The sequence below is a fragment of the Balaenoptera musculus genome, chromosome X, assembly GCF_009873245.2.
Source record: "Balaenoptera musculus isolate JJ_BM4_2016_0621 chromosome X, mBalMus1.pri.v3, whole genome shotgun sequence".
Classification (NCBI taxonomy): domain Eukaryota; kingdom Metazoa; phylum Chordata; class Mammalia; order Artiodactyla; family Balaenopteridae; genus Balaenoptera; species Balaenoptera musculus.
Genome location: NC_045806.1, coordinates 15449827 through 15471701, shown reverse-complemented (window position 1 = coordinate 15471701; position 21875 = coordinate 15449827). Strand labels below are relative to the sequence as shown.

General features: G+C 43.2%; 1 protein-coding gene across 7 annotated transcripts in view; it reads left to right on the top strand.

Moving 5' to 3' along the window:
- Nucleotides 1–21875, top strand: part of PHKA2 (phosphorylase kinase regulatory subunit alpha 2) — an 84334-nt gene that overhangs the window by 24696 nt on the left and 37763 nt on the right. For 6 of the 7 annotated variants that reach the window (XM_036839695.1, XM_036839697.1, XM_036839699.1 and 3 more), the window contains exons 2-10: nt 6646–6804; nt 10326–10373; nt 11304–11472; nt 13927–14009; nt 16326–16406; nt 17523–17621; nt 19399–19545; nt 21033–21086; nt 21688–21810. In XM_036839695.1, the coding sequence (XP_036695590.1) occupies nt 6646–6804; nt 10326–10373; nt 11304–11472; nt 13927–14009; nt 16326–16406; nt 17523–17621; nt 19399–19545; nt 21033–21086; nt 21688–21810 (963 nt within the window). Of the gene's footprint in view, nt 1–6645; nt 6805–10325; nt 10374–11303; nt 11473–13926; nt 14010–14293; nt 14407–16325; nt 16407–17522; nt 17622–19398; nt 19546–21032; nt 21087–21687; nt 21811–21875 lie in introns of those variants that run through there. The other variant, XM_036839701.1, reaches the window with a different exon arrangement.

The following is a 21875-nucleotide window of genomic DNA, read 5'->3' as shown; positions in this document are numbered from 1 at the left end:
ATGGTGGCTTCTCTTGTTTTGGAGCACGGGCTCTAGGCGCGCGGGCTTCAGTAGTTGTGGCTTGTGGGCTCTAGAGCGCAGACTCCGTAGTTGTAGTGCACGGGCTTAGCTGCTCCGTGGCATGTGGGATCTTCCCAGACCAGGGCTCGAACCTGTGTCCCCTGCATTGGCAGGCGGATTCTTAACCACTGCACCACCAGGGAAGCCCCACAGGATACAAAATTAATGCACAGAAATCTCTTGCATTCCTATATACTAACAACGAAAGATCAGAAAGAGAAATTAAGGAAACAATCCCATTCACCATTGCAACAAAAAGAATAAAATACCTAGGAATAAACCTACCTAAGGAAGTAAAAGACCTGTACACAGAAAACTATAAGACGCTGATGAAAGAAATCAAAGGTGACACATACAGATGGAGAACTATATACCATGTTCTTGGATTGGAAGAATCAATATTGTGAAAATGACTATACTACCCAAGGCAATCTACAGATTCAGTGCAATCCCTATCAGATTACCAGTGGCATTTTTTACAGAACTAGAACAAAAAAGTCTTAAAATTTGTATGGAGACACAAAAGATCCCGAATAGCCAAAGGAGTCTTCAGGGAAAAAAACGGAGCTGGAGGAATCAGACTCCCTGACTTCAGACTATACTACAAAGCTACAGTAATCAAGACAGTATGGTTCTGGCACAAAAACAGAACTATAGATCAGTGGAACAGGATAGAAAGCCCAGAGATAAACCCACACACCTATGATCAACTAATCTATGACAAAGGAGGCAAGGATACACAATGGAGAAAAGACAGTCTCTTCAACAAGTGGTGCTCGGAAAACTGGACAGCTACATGTAAAAGAATGAAATTAGAACACTCCCTGACACCATACACAAAAATAAACTCAAAATGGATTAGAGACCTAAATGTAAGACTGGACACTATAAAACTCTTAGAGGAAAACATAGGAAGAACACTCTTTGACATAAATCACAGCAAGATATTTTTTGATCCATCTCCTAGAGTAATGGAAATAAAAACAAAAATAAACCAATGGGACCTAATGAAACTTAAAAGCTTTTGAAAAGAAAACTACAAACAAGACAAAAAGACAACCCTCAGAATGGGAGAAAATATTTGCAAACAAGTCAACGGACAAAGGATTAATCTCCAAAATATATAAACAGCTCATGCAGCTCAGTATTAAAAAAATGAACAACCCAATCTAGAAATGGGCAGAAGGCCTAAATAGACATTTCTCCAAAGCAGACATACAGATGGCCAAGAAGCATGTGAAAAGCTGCTCAACATCACTAATTATTAGAGAAATGCCAATCAAAACTACAATGAGGTATCACCTCACACCAGTTAGAATGGGCATCATTAGAAAATCTGCAAACAACAAATGCTAGAGAGGGTGTGGAGAAAAGGGAACCCTCTTGCACTGTTGGTGGGAATGTAAATTGATACAGCCACTCTGGAGAACAGTATGGAGGTTCCTTAAAGAACTAAAAATAGAATTACCATATGACCCAGCAATCCCACTCCTGGGCATATACCCTGAGAAAACCATAATTCAAAAAGACACATGCACCCCAGTGTTCATTGCAGCACTGTTTACAGTAGCCAGGTCATGGAAGCAACCTAAGTGTCCATCTACAGGTGAATGGGTAAAGAAGATGTGTTACATATATACAATGGAATATTACTCAGCCATAAAAAGAAATGAAATTGAGTTATTTGTAGTGAGGTGGATGGACCTAGAGTCTGTCATACAGAGTGAAGTAAGTCAGAAATAGAAAAACAAATACCGTATGCTAACACATATATATGGAATCTAAAAAAAAAAAAAATGGTTATGAAGAACCTAGGGTCAGGACAGGAATAAAGATGCAGACGTATCAAATGGACTTGAGGACACGGGGAGGGGGAAGGGTAAGCTGGGACGAAGTGAGAGAGTGGCATGGACATGTATACACTACCAAATGTAAAATAGGTAGCTAGTGGGAAGCAGCCGTATGGCACAGGGAGATCAGCTCGGTGCTTGGTGACCACCTAGAGGGGTGGGATAGGGAGGGTCGGAGGGAGACGCAAGAGGGAGGAGATATGGGGATGTATGTATATGTATAGCTGGTTCATTTTGTTCTAAAGCAGAAACTAACACACCATTGTAAAGCAATTATACTCCAATAAAGGTGTTAAAAAAATGTACATATATACAATGGAATATTATTCAGCCATAAAAAGGAATGAAATTAGGTCATTTGTAGAGACGTGGATGGATCTAGAGACTGTCATACAGAGTGAAGTAAGTCAGAAAGAGAAAAACAAATATCGTATATTAACGCATATATGTGGAACCTAGAAAAATGGTACAGATGAACTGGTTTGCAGGGCAGAAATAGAGACACAGATGTAGAGAACAAATGTATGGACGCCAAGGGGGGAAAGTGGCGGGGGTGGTGGTGGTGGTGGGATGAATTGGGAGATTGGGATTGACATGGATACACTAATATGTATAAAATAATTAAACTGTATTAAAAAGTAAATAAAATAAAATTCAGCAATTCAAAAATAAAAAGTATTACAGAAGTATCTAAGGCAGGTACAGATTTTGTGATGTTGGTCAGCTTTTAAAATTCATAACTTGTGGTTTCTTTCCTTGGTTGAAATAAATATAATTTTTATACCTAAAAAATAATAATAATAATAATTATTCACATAATGGTTGTTCACAGTTATTTACTTCTCATCCCTGGGAGAGGCTTCCACATCCTTACCCTGTGGAACTTAGGAATGGCCATGTGACTTGCTTTCATCAGTGAGATGAGAGAGGAGGTGATATGTGTCAGTTCTAACCAGCAGGTGTAAGAGGCAGCTCATGGTTCACTGTGTCTTTCTTCTCCTCTGCCGTGAGATGGGCAGTGTTGTGGGCATAAGGCTGTCCCAGTAGCCTGGTTCCTAGATGGAAGGTAACACAGAGCAGAACCACAGCTGAACAGGGACGGACACAAGACATGGGCAAGAAATATAAGCCACCAAGGTTTTAGTGTTGTTACCACAGTATAGGGGCCAAGCCCTGGGCCCAGTCCATTCCAAGCCTTAGGGTCCTACCCTTTTTTCCCATAAACAGGAGCCAGGAAAGGCACTTCCCCTAAATTAGAAATGAACAAATGTTGGAGAGGGGCCGACAAATGGCTGGAGTTAAGAGAGAAACTGCCCAGCTGTTGGCCCCTTGCCGTTGATGAAGCACAGTTTATGTTAGGCTCATCTGTTTTGGACCTCTTCTTCTACAGTTTAAGGATGTCATTGTCAGTTCCCCTACAGCAGGAGTGCTGAGTCCCAGTGCAGGTCTGTGCTACCTCCTCTAATACTGCATTGGGACACTACCGTTGACTCTCTGTAGCTCTCCTCGTAGCTGCCCCCTCCTCTTCCTATAAGGGCGCTAATCCCATTCATGAGGGCTCTGCCCACGTGACCTAATTATCTCCCAAAGGCCCCACTTCCAAATACTGTCACATTGGGAATTAGATTTCAACGTATGAATTTTGGGGAGACACAGGCTTTCAGTTCATAATAGTAAGTATTCCTTTTGCTGAGTGCAGCAGCACTCTAGTTTAACATGGCTTGTGTATGCAGTTTTGAATATGGGGATCCCCTGAAACACCCAGACTGCTTCTCTGTAGTGGAATGAGGCTGAGACAGTCTAGCTCTGGTTGGGGATGAACTAATCCACTTACAGTTAAACCCAAACTAAAGAACCAAAGAGGTGACTTTCAGTTAACAGGACAGTGACATTTCATAATCCAAACCACACTTGGCGCTGTGTGTAAGCAGTCACTGCTGTGTCATTGGAAGGCTGTTTGTCTCAGTGGACTCACGGTTGATGGGTACGCCAGGAAGGGGCTGAGTTCTTTCTGTGCACCTCCTGATGGTTTCCTGCCCTGAGTTTATCCAACAGGACCCAGAATAGATAAAAATGCTTATGCTATACCTTGTTGGTGCATAGTGATTTTTTAAAAAAGAACTCCAATAGTCCACTATTGGAATGACTCATACCTTCCCTCAGCCATTCCTAGACTTCACTTCTGGTTGACTTTAATATCATTGATCTGTAGTTGTTGGCTGTAGAACAGTGTCAATACACTGAATGTTGCTGCCCCTGAAGGCATATCAGTTGTGTTTTAGATGTTTTTGAAGAGGGCATAGATTAGTTAAAGGAGGAAGTCAAATATTTAATTCCTTAGGTGGGATCATCTGAAACTATGCCAATATTTTTTTTACCCAGTAACCTTGGCAGTATCACTTTGAAAGTACCCAGCAGCGTTTTTTTAAAAAATTATTTTATTTATTTATTTATTTATTTATTTATGGCTGTGTTGGGTCTTCGTTTCTGTGCGAGGGCTTTCTCTAGTTATGGCAAGTGGGAGCCACTCTTCATTGCAGTGCGCGGGCCTCTCATTATCGTGGCCTCTCTTGTTGCGGAGCACGGGCTCCAGACGCGCCGGCTCAGTAATTGTGGCTCACGGGCCTAGTTGCTCCGCGGCATGTGGGATCTTCCCAGACCAGGGCTCGAACCCGTGTCCCCTGCATTGGCAGGCGGACTCTCAACCACTGCGCCACCAGGGAAGCCCCCCAGCAGCGTTTTTTTTTTTTTTTTTGGAGTATAATTGCTTTACAATGGTGTGTTAGTTTCTGCTTTATAACAAAGTGAATCAGTTATACATATACATATGTTCCCATATCTCTTTCCTCTTGCGTCTCCCTCCCTCCCACCCTCCCTATCCCACCCCTCTAGGTGGTCACAGAGCACAGAGCTGATCTCCCTGTGCTGTGCGGTTGCTTCCCACTAGCTATCTATTTTACGTTTGGTAGTGTATATATGTCCATGCCACTCTCTCACTTTGTCACAGCTTACCCTTCCCCCTCCCCATATGCTCAAGTCCATTCTCTAGTAGGTCTGTGTCTTTTTTCCCGTCTTCCAGCAGCGTTTTTTAATGAGCCCTCTTGTAAATAATTTGGTACCCTTTTGAATAATAATTTAAGCTGGCAAGGTTTGATTGCTATGATGTATTTTATTAGATACATATTTCTTTGCATAATTTCAGGAAAAGTCAACAGAGGCTTTAATTTTATGTGACTCTTTTCCTATCTTATCCAGTTTATTTCTAGGCACAGAGTTTATTAAGACTAGATTCTTTAAAAAGTAATAGCTTTATTGAGATATAATTTACTTACCATACAATTCATCTAGCATGTACAATTTAATGGTTTTTAGCATTTTCACAGTGTTGTACATCATAACCACAGTCAATTTTAGAACATTTTCATCATCCCCAGAAAGGAAAAAACCTGTTAGCAGTCACTCACTCACTCACTCCCCATTTCCTCCCATCCCACTCCTACCCACAGCCCTAGACAACTACTAATCTACTTTCTATCTCTATAGATTTCCTATTCTGGACATTCTGTACAATTGGAATCATACAGTATGTAGACTTCTGTGACTGGCTTCTTTTACTTAGTGTAATGTTTTCAAGGTTCATCCATGCTGTAGCATGTATTAGTACTTCATTCCTTTTTATTGCTGAATAATATTTCATTGTTCGTATGGATCACATTTTGTTTATCCATTTATCAGTTGATGGACACTTGGGTTGTTTCCTCTTTTGGGCTACTATGAATAATGCTGTGATGAACATTTGTGTACACTTTTTTGTGAAGGTCTGGCTTTTTAGTGACTCAGCTGCCCTTTTAAATACTGGTGATACCATAGCTACATAGGAACCCCGATGGCCCCCCTTTTTAAAAAAATTAATTAATTTATTTATTTTTGGCTGCGTTGGGTCTTTGTTGCTTTGCTCGGGCTTTTCTCTAGTTGCGGCATGTGGGGGCTACTCTTCGTTGCGGTGCACGGGCTTCTCATTGCAGTGGCTTCTCTTGTTGTGGAGCACGGGCTCTAGGTGCGTGGGCTCAGTAGTTGTGGCACGCGGGCTCTAGAGCGCAGGCTCAGTAGTTGTGGCGCGCGGGCTTAGTTGCTCCGCAGCTCGTGGGATCCTCCCGGACCAGGGATCGAACCCATGTGCCCTGCACTGCCAGGCGGATTCCCAACCACTGCACCACCAGGGAAGCCCCTGATGGCCCCTTGCTCAGCATCTCCTTTTTAAGGTAGGCAGCTTCCCCGGTCACACAGAGCTAGAGTGGTAGAGTGGGGCCTCTTGCTCCCATGTTCAATGCTTTACCAAATGGTGTGGAAACACAAAGGGAGAGGAAGATCTAATTCTATAATGCACAGATTTATAAAAGCCTTGAAGGCTTTTTCTGTTTGCTGTTTCTTCTATTTGTTACTTACAACAGTATGGTCTGGTCTGAAAGCAAAAGAACAAGTACTCACAAGTTAGAAGATCCCTCAGAGATTTTTTTAGTCTAATATCCTCATTATACAGATGAGAAAACCAAAGCCTAGAAAAAGTGATGTCACTTCTCACCCAAGATCACGCTGTTGGTGGCAGGGCAAGGACCGGAACGCTGGTCTCTTCACTTCTCGCCCCAGCCCTCGTGCCCCAATTAGGGTGAGCGTTCATTGCCCAGGAGCTAGGTGAAGGGCGGTGCTGAATCGTTTTATGTCTCTTCTCTGATAGAATCCCGTCACGGGGCTGCTGTCAGCCAGTCACGAGCAGAAGGACGCCTGGGTGCGGGATAACATCTACAGCATCCTGGCCGTGTGGGGCCTGGGCATGGCCTACCGCAAGAATGCTGACCGTGATGAGGACAAGGCCAAGGCCTACGAGTTGGAGCAGGTAAGGCTGACTGGCAGCCGTGGCTTGGCCGCTCAGCACCTTTTCCTTGAACTGAAAAGCCTACAAGGAGGTAGCTGTGGTATGCAAAATAGTCTGGTACTGGCTTCTCCTCCATTTCTGCTATAGTGTGTTTTGGGGAGGCACTTTGGTGGTCTCAACCTCTGATGTGTCTCTCCTTTTGAGATTTTTCCCTCCATAAAAAAACAACAAAAATCACACTGAATAGACATCCAAATTTCTAACTAGCTACATTTCTCTCACTCTTGCTCTGTCAGTTTTATACATAGTTATATACAAGATGTCATTATAAACTAATATAATAGTTTTTAAAGAGTCAGCACACCAGAACTACACATTCCAAAGTGTATACTCTTTGGAGTAATCATGTTGAAAGGATATTTATCCAAACATTATTGCCACTGCTTAAAACATGTTTGGAATTTCCTTTAAAAATGCCTCTCAGTTTGAGTCATTCCAAAGCAGTCTTTTTAATTTATAGTCACCCTCTAATTTTGAACCACATTGGTGTTGTCCAGTTTTTGTGCCTGTGTTACCATACAGCACAATGAAGACCTTTTATTGTTTTCCAAAATCGGAAACCATCATACCCACCAAAGTGAAGACTTGCCATCACTAAGTATGTAAGAAAATAATCTGCGCCTGAGCACAGGAAGTATTTTCAGAGTGTTTTGAGTAATAACATTGAAGTAAGGAGCATTGATGTATAAAAGTATAGATCTCTTGGCATGAGAGCCTTTGGGATTTGTCTTTGATTCATCATTTCTCATTGGCTGGCACAGCCAGTGGATTGTCAGGTCCAGAGAGAGTTCTTACGGCCCAATTGGTGATTGTTTATAGCAACCAAAGTGGGCATGAGTGGCGGGCAGCCTTGACAGCAGTAGGGAAGCTAAGAGAGGAAGCCTGTCTGTGCGAGCAAGGAAAGGACAGTTTGGATTTGACTAGACATGCTGAGTATGAGGTAATGAAATCACCCAGTCTTGGAGGTAAGGCAAGAATGGGTAGTATTTAAGATGCATATAGGGACTTCCCTGGTGGCGCAGTGGTTGAGAATCTGCCTGCCAATGCAGGGCACACGGATTCGAGCCCTGGTCTGGGAAGATCCCACATGCTGTGGAGCAACTAAGCCCGTGCGCCACAACTACTGAGCCTGTGCTCTAGGGCCCGCGAGCCACAACTACTGAGCCTGCGTGCCACAACTACTGCAGCCCACATGCCTAGAGCCTGTGCTCCGCAACAAGAGAAGCCACCGCGATGAGAAGCCCGCACATCATGACAATGAGTAGCCCCTGCTCGCCACAACTAGAGAAAGCCTGCGCGCAGCAACGAAGACCCAACACAGCCAATAAATAAATAAATTAATTAATTAATTAATTAATTTTTAAAAAGAAGAAAATAAAATGCATACAGCAAGCACTGAATGCTCCTCTAAGAACTTGGGTGGCTATTACATAAGTGAATCATTCATTTAACAGTATAATAATTTCATATTCATGTTCTCCAAACTTTCTATCCTCCTCTGACACAAAATCCGAGTAAACCCATGCCTGTCTATTCACACTCACATGCATGTGTGCGCACACACACACACACACACCACTACCTCTCCTCTGTAAGCAATTTATTTATTTATTTATTTATTTATTTATTTATTTTTGGCTGTGTTGCATCTTTGTTTCTGTGCGAGGGCTTTCTCCAGTTGCTGCGAGCGGGGGCCACTCTTCATCGCGGTGCGCGGGCCCCTCACCATCGCGGCCCCTCCCTTTGCGGAGCACAGGCTCCAGACGCGCAGGCTCAGCAGTCGTGGCTCACGGGCCCAGTCGCTCCGCAGCATGTGGGATCCTCCCAGACCAGGGCTCGAACCCACGTCCCCTGCATTGTCAGGCAGACTCTCAACCACTGCGCCACCAGGGAAGCCCCGTAAGCAATTTCTGATCTGGGTTAGAGTAGACTAGATTTGCCGATCTGTGACTGACGATAGAGAGGCACAAATAGGCCACGTTGTTTGATTTGTTGAGTGTGGTTAATAACTAAAGGAGACATCTCCCTTGATTATGGAAAATAACACGGGATCTTCCAATGATCCTCAACAGGGACACTATTGCATTTGGGGCTTAGGCAGTACAGTTGTTATTGTGTGAGACTGTCCCATGAGTTGCAGGACATGTAATGTCCTTAGTCCTTACTCACTAAATGGCTGTAGCTCCCACCCCCATCATGGTGACAATAAAAATGCCTCCACCCCACATTTCCAGATGCTCCCCCACCCCCAGGGATGGTAATGTCACCACCAGTTGGGAACCACTGTGCTTGTTCACAATGGAAAATAACTTTTCTTTATTTGAGGGGAAGTCGATTGGCAAATGTTTATGTTGCACACCATAGGAAGTGTTAATTATAACAGTGTTAATTATACCTTTTAATTATGAGGTAATATTTTCTGCATCAAAAGAGTTTGTGACATAAAGTGAGATTATTCCCTAGACTCCTAGGATTTTAGAGATGGAAGAATCTGAAGGGTGATCCATTTCAGACTTTGGCAATTAACTTTCGTGGCCCTTCACTATGTCTTCCCCTGCAAACCATGTGCATTCTATAGGAGAGGAGATGCTGATGGCCCTGGGTGGGAACTTCTTTCAGCCAGGCTACTTTGACCTAAAAATATCCCATTCTCCAGCCACTTGTGAAGCAGTTATATAGAGTTTTTAATAGGACATATTAAGACCAGTCTTTCAGTGCGCCTGAATTGTGGAGGAAGTGGGAGGCAACACAGTGTATTGACTAGGAGCTCAAACTCTGGAGTCGGAGGGCCTGGGCTCTGTCCTTGCTGCACCTCCTGCCAGCTGAGAGGCTTTAGCAATGTTGCTTCATCAGCCTCAGGTTCCTCATCTATAAAGTGGGGAAATATTAACACCCACCTCATAAGGGTGTTGCAAGAATTAGTGGGAATCCTGGTAAAGTGTTTTGTACAATACCAGGACAGAACATCTGATTATCATAGTGATATTGATACTATTTATAATAATAATAATACATATTATTAAGAAACGTTGGCAGCTACTTGCATTTTGTAAGAACTTTACTCAGTAGTCCAGTAATGGTGTCACAAATGGCTATTTTGGCAAAGCATCATTATTTTGGGGCAGGCATGGTGGACTTATTTCATCCTTAGTATAACAAAAATAAATTACTAAGAATTGTGATATAAAGCTCCAGGGTACTAGGCTTATAAAAATTATCTTGCTAAAATAGCAGGAGTCACTGGATTTCAGTGCCAGGAGGTGCCATCTGTTCCAGCTCCTTTATTTGAGATAAGTCACTTCGTCAAGAATTTCTTTGTGATGGAGTGGAGAGGTAGAAATAATGTAAACAATCAGAATGCATGTATACGCCTTCTCGGGGAAGGCTCCAGGCAGCACTGGCTTACCAGCCACGTGGTGAGGAGGTTGTTTTCATGGAGCAGGGAAGCTGGCCTTATTACTTATTCCATTTTATGTCCATAGAACGTGGTGAAACTGATGCGGGGTCTTCTCCAGTGCATGATGAGACAGGTAGGCGGAAAACGACAGATGTATTTTTGGGTCATCTGAGTGGGCACTTCATATTCACGGTGACAACTAACACTCTTAAAGTGTTTTGAACTTTTCTTCTCAAGATGAAGAGAAATTGAAAATATTTTGCTTACTTTCTCCTTTTAAAATTATCTTCAGTAATTTTATTATGCTATTGAACCAGAGTCAAAGAATACTTTCTCAGAATCTCTTTTCAAGAGTTAACTTGTGTAAAAGGAGAACGTGCCCTTTTTTTTTTTAAACAGGGAAGAAAACGTTGTTTTTAAAAGCCACTCCTAGAAAGCCATGTACTATTGTTTATTCTGTTGAGTTTATAAAAGGGTTTCTTTTGAGTTGAAATGCTTGAGTTTTTAAAACTTGACATTAATATTATTGGTATTTTCAGTGAGGGGTAAATAAAACAATTTGTTGAGCATGTACTGTATACAGAACATCATACTAGGATCTACACAGATCCCAAGATAAATATGATACAGTCCCGACCCTTAATTGGCACGTGCCTCATTAGTCTTCAAAGACGACATTGCTCTTTCCCTTTCAACATAAGGAAACAAGATTGGAAATTTAAAGAGGAAGAGGAGGGTCCTCTCCCTCCCCTCTTCCCTCCCTCTCATTGAGTTCCTACTGTGTGTCACAGCTCATGCTGGAGATATCAGACAAGGAAACCCTGCGGCTTGACCCCTCAGCCCTGCAGAACTTGTTAAAATGGCACTGGGCTCAGACATTTCTGGTGATGGGCAGGAAGAGTCCCCCGCACAGCCTCTCTGTGTGGTGCTCACTAGTGAACATCCATCCCCTGCCTTCCATCCCCCTGGCTCCCAGAGGTAACAGATAAAAGGTCTAGATCCAAGAGATTGACCTTGGCAGCCATGAACCCCTTAGTTGTGAGCAGCCGACTTGCTTTCTCAGGTGGATAAAGTGGAGAGGTTCAAGCACACTCAGAGTACCAAGGACAGCCTGCATGCCAAGTACGACACCGCCACCTGCAGCACCGTGGTGGGCGACGACCAGTGGGGCCACCTCCAGGTTGATGCCACCTCCCTCTTCCTCCTGTTTCTGGCCCAGATGACTGCTTCCGGTGAGCCAGGGCTGATTGACCTCATTGTACTGGGAGTGACAATCCAGAAGGGGGCGGGGAGGGGCAGGCATTGATCAGTATTCAAAATAAGCTATTTCCGTAAAGAAAAAGCATGCTTCTTTTTGCGTTGCATTATGTGCGCTACTCTGTGGCTCTGTTTGACAGTCAGCCTCCTGAAGCCTTGTAAGACGAGGGCCGTTGGCGCCAGCTCTGTCAGCATCTCACTGGTTGATCCCAAAGCTTCCTTGCTGTCTCTGTTGCCTAATTATTGGACCAACCTAGATCAGATCTACGTTCAGCAGTTCAAATATCTGCAGACGGTGTCATGCTCCATTTTAGAGTTTTTTTCTTCTCCAGGAGTAGCAAGCCCTTCCACTCTTCCTCTCACTACCCTGTCACCCTCTTTAGACACACCCTCGTTTGTCCAAATTATAAACAAACAACATAATTTCTAGAAGTCAGCAGTGTGCCCAGAGTTGTCTTTCAGTCCATAGCACCCATGGTGGGCAGAAAACTTCTGGGTGGTGAGCATTGTTCTCGTTGAAGCCCAAGCTGTTGGCTTTCATGGAGGCCTGGACACCAGGCCTCCCGATCTCCAAGCTGCTGCCCCGCTCTGTGCACCAAATAGCCTCAAGTTAGGTCACTTAGCTGCTGTGTCTCAGAGTTCTTATCTCCAGTCCCCTAAATTCACGCTCCTGAGTTTAGAGGCTTCCCATTTATTTCAGGCTGCAAATGTGAAACTCTAAAAATAGGAGAAGTCAGTAAATAATACTGTTATGGCTTCATGAATAAACCAGGCACTTTAAAAAATATGTTTTGGTTATGAAAGTTAATATGAGCTCACTGTAGATATTTTGGAAAATATAACGAAATACATAGAAAAAAAATCTCACTGCCAATTTTCATTTGAATGTGTCTCCTCCAAGTTTTTTTTTCTATGCATTTTAAAAACATATTTAAGGTCATACTGTATGCATAAATATAGTCTTTTTATTACATAGCATTATAACTTAACCATTTCCCCCTTGATATTACAAGCTGTTTATAAACATAATTTTAGTGACTTTATCAGTGGATATTCCATAATTAGTTTAACTATTCCTTTATTCTTTTTTTTTTTTGCTATTATAACTATGTTGCAATACCAACTTTGACCCCCATCTCTATTTGCTTCCTTCCCTTAGTTAGATATCATTCAAAGGCTACTCATACTTATTGCAAAATTGTTTTCAGAGCAGTTTACTAGTTAAACTTCCCCCAGTGATGTTAAGGGTGCATATCTTACCGTAGCCATACCAGCTTCAAGAATTCATACTTTAAAAATACATGTTGGGGGCTTCCCTGGTGGCGCAGTGGTTAAGAATCCGCCTGCCAATGCAGGGAACACGGGTTCGAGCCCTGGTCCAGGAAGATCCCACATGCCACGGAGCAACTAAGCCCGTGCGCCACAACTACTGAGCCTGCGCTCTAAAGCCCGCGAGCCACAGCAACTGAGCCCACGCGCCTAGAGCCCGTGCTCCGCAGCAAGAGAAGCCACCGCAATGAGAAGCCTGCGCACCACAACAAAGGGTAGCCCCCGCTCACTGCAACTAGAGAAAGCCTGCGCACAACAACAAAGACCCAGCTGAGCCAAAATTAAATAAATAAATAAATAAATAAATTAATTAATTAATTTAAAAAAATAAAAGTACATGTTGGAACTCTGCTCAATATTCTGTAATAACCTAAATGGGAAAAGAATTTGAAAAAGAATAGATACGTATATATGTATAACTGAATCACTTTGCTATACACCTGAAACTAACACAACATTGTTAATCAACTATACTCCAATATAAAATAAAAATTTAAAAATCCAACAGGAAAACCAAAAAAAAAACCAACATGTATTTGTCATAACCAGCTATACATTCAAGGACCCAAGCAAAAAACCAGCTCTCCTGGTCACTGCCTGCTTTAGCACGTTGATGTAGCCGCCTGGGCAGATCCTGGGAGCTGGCCTTTCCATGAGGTGAAAAGCCATCTCCTGTAGTTGAGGGCTCTACTTTCCCCATCTGCCACTGGGGAAAAGTACCCGCCCTTTGGCTCACTCAAAGATAAGCCAGTGGTTGCTCTGGGCTAAAATGCTTGCTTTGTGGAATCTTCTCTGCACAAATCCAACACATACCTGAAAGCCCCACATCTTCTCTTTCAATCCTTTCTACTTCTAGGCACACACGTAAAAGTGGAGCCATTCTCTCCTTCCTCCCTTCCCTCCCCGCATCCTTCCTTCCTTCCGAGATTAGACATTAACTGTTACAGTTTACTTCATACTTAATTTTTGATGCCCTAGTAAGAAAAATGAAAATGAGGGTAAAAGGATTTATTTCCTAGTGTAATATTTGTAATTTGTAATTGGCAGCTCTCGCTTCACAACATAATTCCGTAACTCCATTGTTTGTTTTTCTTTACTAGGCTTACGTATTATTTTCACTCTTGACGAGGTGGCCTTCGTACAGAATCTTGTTTTTTACATAGAAGCTGCATATAAAGTCGCTGTAAGTGTCAAACCCAGTGTTTTTTTTCAGGTGTCCCAGTGTCAAAAAGAATAAAAATCATACAGCTCTTTGAGGGCCAGGCTGTTTGGGGCTGACCAGAAGGTTAGCAAGATTAGAGCTATAAGATTACGTCACCTCTGCACACAAAGTGCTCATTTCTGTCCAGGAGCTCAGTTGGGGAGCTTTTGTTTTTGGAATGTGCCACATGCTCTGTTTGAATCCATCACGCTTATTTTAAATAAGACTCTAAAATGTCCTGTGGCACGTCCACAGGCCAGCCTGAATCAGGATGGAGGGCAACACCATCGGCACCTGGGCAAGAGCTGCGGTGCCGTGGGGATCACCCCAGGCAGCCCACAGGTAGAGAAGCTGGAGCCAGATGTGTGCCCTGGGCCAGGTGTGTGCGGGTGCAAATATGTAGAAACTCAGTTCCTCCAGGCTTTTGTCTGCTACAGAGAGTGGAGCCTGACACACTTCTAGAGAACAGCTAAACTGTAAAGCTGACCATAAGAGCAGTAAGGAAAGGGTAGAGTTTGTTTTTTTGTTTTTTTTTGTTTTTTGTTTTTTAAAAAGCCATTAAAGCAAGGATCAGCAAACTTTTTCTGTAAAGGGCCAGAGAGTAAATTTTTTCAGCTCTGCAGTCTCTGTTGCTGCTACTCAACTCTGCCATTGTACCACAAAAGCAGCCATAGGCAACTCGTGAACTCGTGAACGTGGCTGTGTCCCAAATAGACTTTATTTACAAAAAACAGGTGGCAAACTCTTTTGGTCCAAGGGCCATAGTTTGCTGACCCCAGGTCTAAAGCGGCGATTCTCAGCCAGGGGCAGTCTTCCCCTCCCAGGGGACATTTGGCAATGTCTGGAGACGTTTTTGGCTGTCACTCTGGGGAGAGTGCTACTGACATCCAGTGGGTGGAGGCCAGGGATTCTGCTGAACATACTACAGTGCACAGGACAGCTCCACACACACAGAATGATCAAGCTCCAAATGTCAGTGGTGCCGAGGTTGGCAAACCCTGGTCTAAAGAAACTTGGGAAGTCTTTGTGGAAAGGGCGGGACTTTAGTTGGACCTCGGTGGATGAGTAGGGTTTAGATTGGCAGAAGGGAGGGAAAAGGGTGTGGGAGTAGCAGGAACAATAACAGAGACACGAACAGGCTGTGAGCATGGGAACAGCTTGGGGACAAGGGGTGCAGAGTGAAGGAGTATTCTTAGGGTGAAAGCTGAGTACTTAAGAATAGCAGAAAGTAAAGTCAGCTTGTGGACGTGCAGGAGGTGGGGCTGGATAATAGAGGTATGGCCATACAGAGAGAGAGATTTGAACGTGATCCACTAGGGAATAAACAGGTCGTCATTTTAGACTCTTATGCTGGGGAGTGAGCTGATCAAAGCAGTTTTTAAGGATAAGTCAGTCACTTGGCTCCAAGGTTGGAGTGAGGACGGGTTGGAGCGGAAAGGCCCAGCTGTGAGGAGTACTAAAGGAAGGGGTCCTGGGGCTCGGCAACAAGGCCTGCTTGGCAGGGAAGAGTCTGAAGTCACTCTCGTGTGTCTAAGTCTAAAATTTCTCATTTTGAAAATGTTCATCTTTCTCTATAATAATAAATGCCAAAATTTTGGCATTGGTCCTGTTCTTCTTGGGTTGCAATCTTTCAGTAGTGCATATAGCATTATTTCAAAACGGTATCCAGTGCTTGGGTTTCTTCAGTGAAAATATAAACTATAAAAGTTAGGTATGCATGTGTCAAGTCCTCTATGTGGACGGGCTGTTCTAAGCCAGTTCCTATTAATTTGTTTCAAAATACCAGGAAAGTTCAGTATTCTGAGCCTCAGTTTTGACTTTGGCTCCTGTTAGTTGCTGAGCATTTTTTTCCCAAGAGGTAATGTTAAAAATAGGTATTAAATTATTTTAAATGGTTTGGTTGGCTTCACCTAGTTACAACCCATTTGTTAAAGTTTCTTTATTCCATCTTACAATTTAATACAAGTTCAAACGTATTAGATAAGTAAAGGGCAGCCTTTTAACATAAAATGTTCTGGTCTCTACAAGTCAAGAGTTTCTTACAAATTACTAACTTTAGAAGTAAGAAAATTGAGAGTGTCTGTGTATGCATTTTTGTTCCACTTGAGTATTTACTTCCAAAACTCTACCCAGAGGTCAAATGAACTGAAATCGAGAACACAGCTCGAATATATAAAGCCATGAATTTAGTAGCCTTCGAGAAGAGATATTCATGTTTCTTTATGCCTGCAGCGACATGAACGAATCATTTTTCCATAGCACTTTTCATATACCTCTTTTTCCCTTTTTCTCCCACAGGATTATGGAATGTGGGAACGTGGAGATAAGACCAATCAGGGCATTCCAGAACTGAATGCAAGCTCTGTAGGAATGGCCAAGGTGACAGTCTCGTCCTGTTTGTTCTTCCTTCTGTGCATCTTTAACTGCTTTGGTTTGGTTCTCATCATTAGGGGTTTGGATTTGATCTGATTAGCATATTTTTCAAAAGTCAGCAGCAAGTATGGAATTCAAGTGGCACATGTACCCCAGCCAACTGAAATTATAGGTAAAAAAATGTAGGTTTCTTACACCGAAATCTGCATGTACCTGAAAATAAGTGCATTCCCTCCTTACTATCCATTGTTATCACCCACGCATCTAAGCTCTTGCTGTTGTCGAAGAAGCTGGATGTATGATGTCTAGTCTTCTTTTCTGGGTCATAAAGGGGAATGAAGAATATGACCACTTTGTAGGACAAGACTCACAAGTTTTAAAGTCTACAGGGTCAGGTGAGGCGAGTAATATAAACAAGTGAAGCCGGCCAGATAGAAAAATATCAGGGGGTATTGAGGATGCTGCAAACTCTCTCTATAGGTATTCTAATTCAAAATCATTTTAAAAACTTCCTCCGGCCAAACAAAATGTGCCTGTAGGGCAGATTCAGCCTGCTGGCCACCAGTTGACATGTCTTGCCCTAGACATTTAGCACGCCTCCTCCCTCCCCTCTTCCTCAAGACTGAAGCATAATTTTAGACAGAGTAAAGACTCCAGAGCTAGAATTTTTAAAGCAACAATAAATTTGCTCTGTTAAGGTCAACTGACAGAAAACATACTTAATACTAAAAAAAGTTAACATTCTTAAGTGCCAAATATGCTAATGTTAGAAGTCAACCGCTAAAATAGGTGAAAGAAAAGCCGCCCATGAATTTAGCCCTCCACCCCTTACACACCAATGCTGTGTTGTTAATGTTTCATTTTTGGGTAGAATAGTAATTTCATTTTGGGAAATGGTTTTCCATTTTCTCGTTCCTGCAGTGAGCAGCAAAACACAGGAAAGCTCTTATCCACTGAAAATAAGGATAGAACACGAGTATAAGACACTTTAGTGGATTTTAAAGATTTGTTTTATCACCTTTGGGAAAACATATATGCTAGATTGCTTAATGAAAAAGGGGTGCCAGATATGGGAGTGTATGTGTACTAGAAAGAAAAAGTAATTCATACCTGTGCTTGTAGGCAGCCCTAGAGGCAATTGACGAACTGGACCTTTTTGGAGCCCATGGAGGTCGCAAGTCCGTGATCCACGTTCTGCCTGATGAGGTCGAACACTGCCAGGTAATGGCTCAAGGCTCTCACGTTCCAGAGAGTAGGGAAGGAGACTCATGAAGTGGAAGACTTGGGCTCCAGTTCAGATCCTCACCTTCCTAGCTTGATGGTACTTGGCTTCTTTGAGTTTCAGTTCCCTCATCCATAAAATGGGTATACTGGGACCTTCTCCTCCTGCTGCACAAGGTGGTCATAAGGATCAGAGTAAATCAACTTAGTTTGTCAGAGTACTTTGTAAACCAGAAAGGACTGTGCAAACATAAGACACAGTGATGATGTTGTATATGGAGTCAATAATCAAGGCAACCTTGTTTCGTTGGAGGCAAAATCGGTTTTATGTTTTTTGAGCATGTAGGTGGTTTTCTCTCAGGTTTATTTCTGAGGTCCCCAAATTGGATGACTAGCAGGCAGTAGTTCACTTGGGGAGGGAGTGGGAATGGGCAGAATGGATGGTGGAGGAGAGATGATATGGGAGAAATGGCAAGTTAGTAAAATCTCCCTGAAATACCAGTCAGAGAAAGGTGTGATTTGATGCAGATTAGGGGACTCCATTTAGCAGACAGTAGGTCACCAGTTGCTGACACATCAGCAAACTCTTATTTAGTGAGGGCTTACTGCATGCCAGGTACTGTGCTAGAGCTGTGGGAGTGAGATACATAAAAACCTGTAAGCAGAGCACTTCCGGTGGGAGTGTGTGTTTCAGGCAGAGAGCCGAGGGAGAGTGACTAATTAAAGAACTGGGCTTGGGGGTCAGTTGGCTATAGAAAATGAAGCTTTGTTCTGAAGCTGAAGGGCTCCCCCCCATATTTGACTCCTTCTAGCTCTTTCCATTTCCCTCCATTATATAGTCCTTAATGGGGAGTCTGCTATTTCTTTGAGTGTGGTTTAATAAAGTCAAGCTGGTATGCATCTTAATAGATGTGTAGTCCCTAGTGGAGATTGCATGAGCTCTGTAGCCAGCTGGACCTGGGTTAGAATCCTAGCTCTGTTGCAGACTGGCTGCATGCCCTTAGGCATGAGTCTCTGTGTCTCAGAGTCTTCACGTGTGAATTGGACATAGTTCTCGAATTCCTTCTTCATACAGAAGATTTAATAAGCTTATGTTTGCAGGGGTCTAGTCCCATGTCTGTACATGTTAGATCTCAGTGTTAGCTCCCTTCCCTTCCCAAACTTTTCTTTATAATTTCACCTTCCTTTAGTTTACAGTACCTAATCCAACCACCTTATAATTGAGGCCATATTATAGTGCCACTAGGTAACCCATTCTTTCTAGGACTAAACTAATTCTGTTTTGACTAAACCATTTTGCCTGTTCGTGTGGTCTTCTGAATTTGACTCCTTTAAGTCACCCAATCCAACTGGTCACATTCCACAGAAGCCAGACATTTCTCCAGGCTGGTCCCATATGTGTGTTCTTCTCTGTCTCTTGTCTTCACAGCCAGGACACGCTAGCCTACTGACAAGGTAGTCCTTAGTCCCTTCCCTGCATGTCCTAAAGGCCCAGCGAAGTCAACAAAAGGCACGAAAGGAAGGGAGACAAACAGTTCTCAGCACGGGCTCCAGGCATACTACTGCTCTCCCCAGCCCCCTTTTCTCCTGCAAGGAGCAGGAAGCATTGGCTGGGTAGTGAGGTCGCCCAGCAGGGGCCATGTTGGTAGGAAAAAGCTCTACTAAAAATTGGCAAACTCATTCAAATGTTCCCTTGGGGTAAAGTCGTCGTTTCTAGATACTGTATGTAACTATTAGTGCTTCCGAGGTTAAAGCCACCTGTTTGTTTTTCGTTCAGTCTATTCTGTTCTCCATGCTGCCAAGAGCATCGACATCTAAAGAGATTGATGCTGGGCTTCTTTCCATTATTTCTTTCCCGGCCTTTGCAGTGGAAGATGTGAACCTTGTGAATGTGACCAAAAATGAAATTATTTCCAAGCTCCAGGTAAGCATTGGTCACACTGGTGCCCTTCTGCCCTGTGCTAAGTGCCCCTTTCAGACAGTGACGTGGAGCAGCTCACCCAGGCCTTGGTTCTCCATGAGGTCAATTGCTCAGTATCTAAGTCGACTCACGATTGAGGTATCCAAAGCTGAGTCTGGATAAGTCTTGGAGTGATCAATGCCTTGGTTCTCTTTCTAAGTAGCAGAGCTTCAGTTCAAGCTGGCACCTTTAAACCCCAATTCGTATCACTCCTGTACTTCTAAGGCAGAGCTTCTTAACCCTTTAGAGATCCCAGACAGACTCTTTTAAGAATCTCTTGAAAGGTAAAGTCCCCGCCAGAAAAAAATGTACATGTCCCAATGTCCTCAAACTTTACACACAATTTCTGGGGACTTGGAGATCCCAAAGTTAAATTGAGGTTAAGAAAAATCCCTGCTCCGAGGTGAAATGCAGGAACTATGACACATTACACCAAACTGAGAAGGTTATTCAGTACTCCAGCCAACTGAAGTTATCAGTAAAATGATTGAATAATGTAAGTTTCCTAAACTGAAATCTGCATGTTGATGATCCTGCTTAGATTCGGTGAAAAATGCTTTTAGCCTTTGGAAACAAAGGGGTAAAGGGTCTCCAACCATATCCCCAATAGAAGGCACTGTCTCAGTTAGGGGCCAGTGGAGAAAACAGAACCTCTTTAGTTTGTGGAAGTAGGCAGGGAATTAATGTAGGGAATGAAGCGTTTCAAGGGGAGCAGTTCAAGACCGGACCTCCCAGGATGCCCCGAACACTACAGGGCTGGCCACTAGGAGCGTGCCTGCCTCCATGGCCGGTGCTAGAGCGGCCCCACGTACTTAAGAAACTGGGCAATGGACACCCAAAACTGCGATCCAGGGATTAGGGAGGCAGATTCAGGGAGCACTGCCACTGTCCTTCTTTCTTGACCCCCGAGAAGCTGGAGTGGAACACTGGAGCCTGCAGCAGGAAAACCAGCAGCGATGGCCCTAAGCCACAGGAAGCCCCACCACCTCCCTCACCTACTTCTCGCCGGGTGCAGGCTTCTTTGCATCCAGAGCCTAACGCGAGGAGTCTGGAATGTCCTGTGGCTTTCCAGTCTTTCCAGTAGAAGCAGTCCAGTCAATCCACGTATCTGCCTTGGTGGCTTCTCCAAGCAGTAAGGGTCCCTTTGCATCTTTGCACGATACAGCAAATCAGAATGAAAGGATGGTCATTCAGTGAAGTATCGGTAATTAATCTCTCAGCCCTGACTGCCACTCTAATGGAAGGTTTTGGCATTCCCTTCCAAGCACTGATCAAACCTGAATTTACTTTATTACTTAAAAATAAGTTTTTGTACTGATAGCAAAGAGCATTTGGTACCCATTTTGTTACTAAAAGATTCATGGGAAAGGGGGTGAAGGGCTGACTTGAATCAAAGAGGCAAAGAAATTCTTCTGTTTCATCAAATGCATCTTTTTTCTTTATCTTCTTAGGGGCGTTATGGATGCTGTCGCTTCCTTCGAGATGGTTATAAAACCCCAAGAGAGGTTGTATTTAAAGATTGTTTCTTCTGATTCCTTAACTGCTTCATATCTAAGTTGCCACTGTGGTGTTCTCCCTCTGTTGATTATAAAACTTACATGTTGGAATATTGGAAGGAAGTCTTAATTTTGGAGTCAGCAAGCTGGAGTTAGGCAATAGAATAGTAAGATCATCTGGAGGACAGCAAGCTGGTGGTTTAAAACCAGCTTGTAGACAAGGACAAACAGTTCTGTGGCTCACACTTTTTTTAAAAGGCTACCTGTGGCCTCCTTGGGTTCCTTTGCCATAGTGACTGATAGAATGATATCAGTAAAACAGATAGTCTGCCCAGCACTGTGAGAGGCAAATTGCTATTTATTTGTTATAGAGATATAGTAAGCTTAAAATAATAAACTACCCAGGAGTGTTGTGTACATTTGATTTACTTTTCTGAAATTTACTTTTCTGAAACTGCCAAAAATGGCATCTCCCCATTATAGCAGAATCCTAATCATGCCAGCCTCAAAGCTCATTGAATCAGAAAGCAAGGGACACCCAGTGAGGTATAGTGGTATTATGTATGTAATCTGACATTACCTTTTAGAGGGTTTACCTGTTTGGTTCCAGGACCCAAACCGATTGCATTATGACCCTGCTGAACTCAAGCTCTTTGAAAACATTGAATGTGAATGGCCTGTGTTCTGGACTTATTTCATAATAGATGGGGTCTTCAACGGTGATGCTGTTCAGGTGAGAAAATGCTGGGTGTTGTGTTGGTAATCAGCATTTTCATTCCACTGGTGTGCTGATTACTA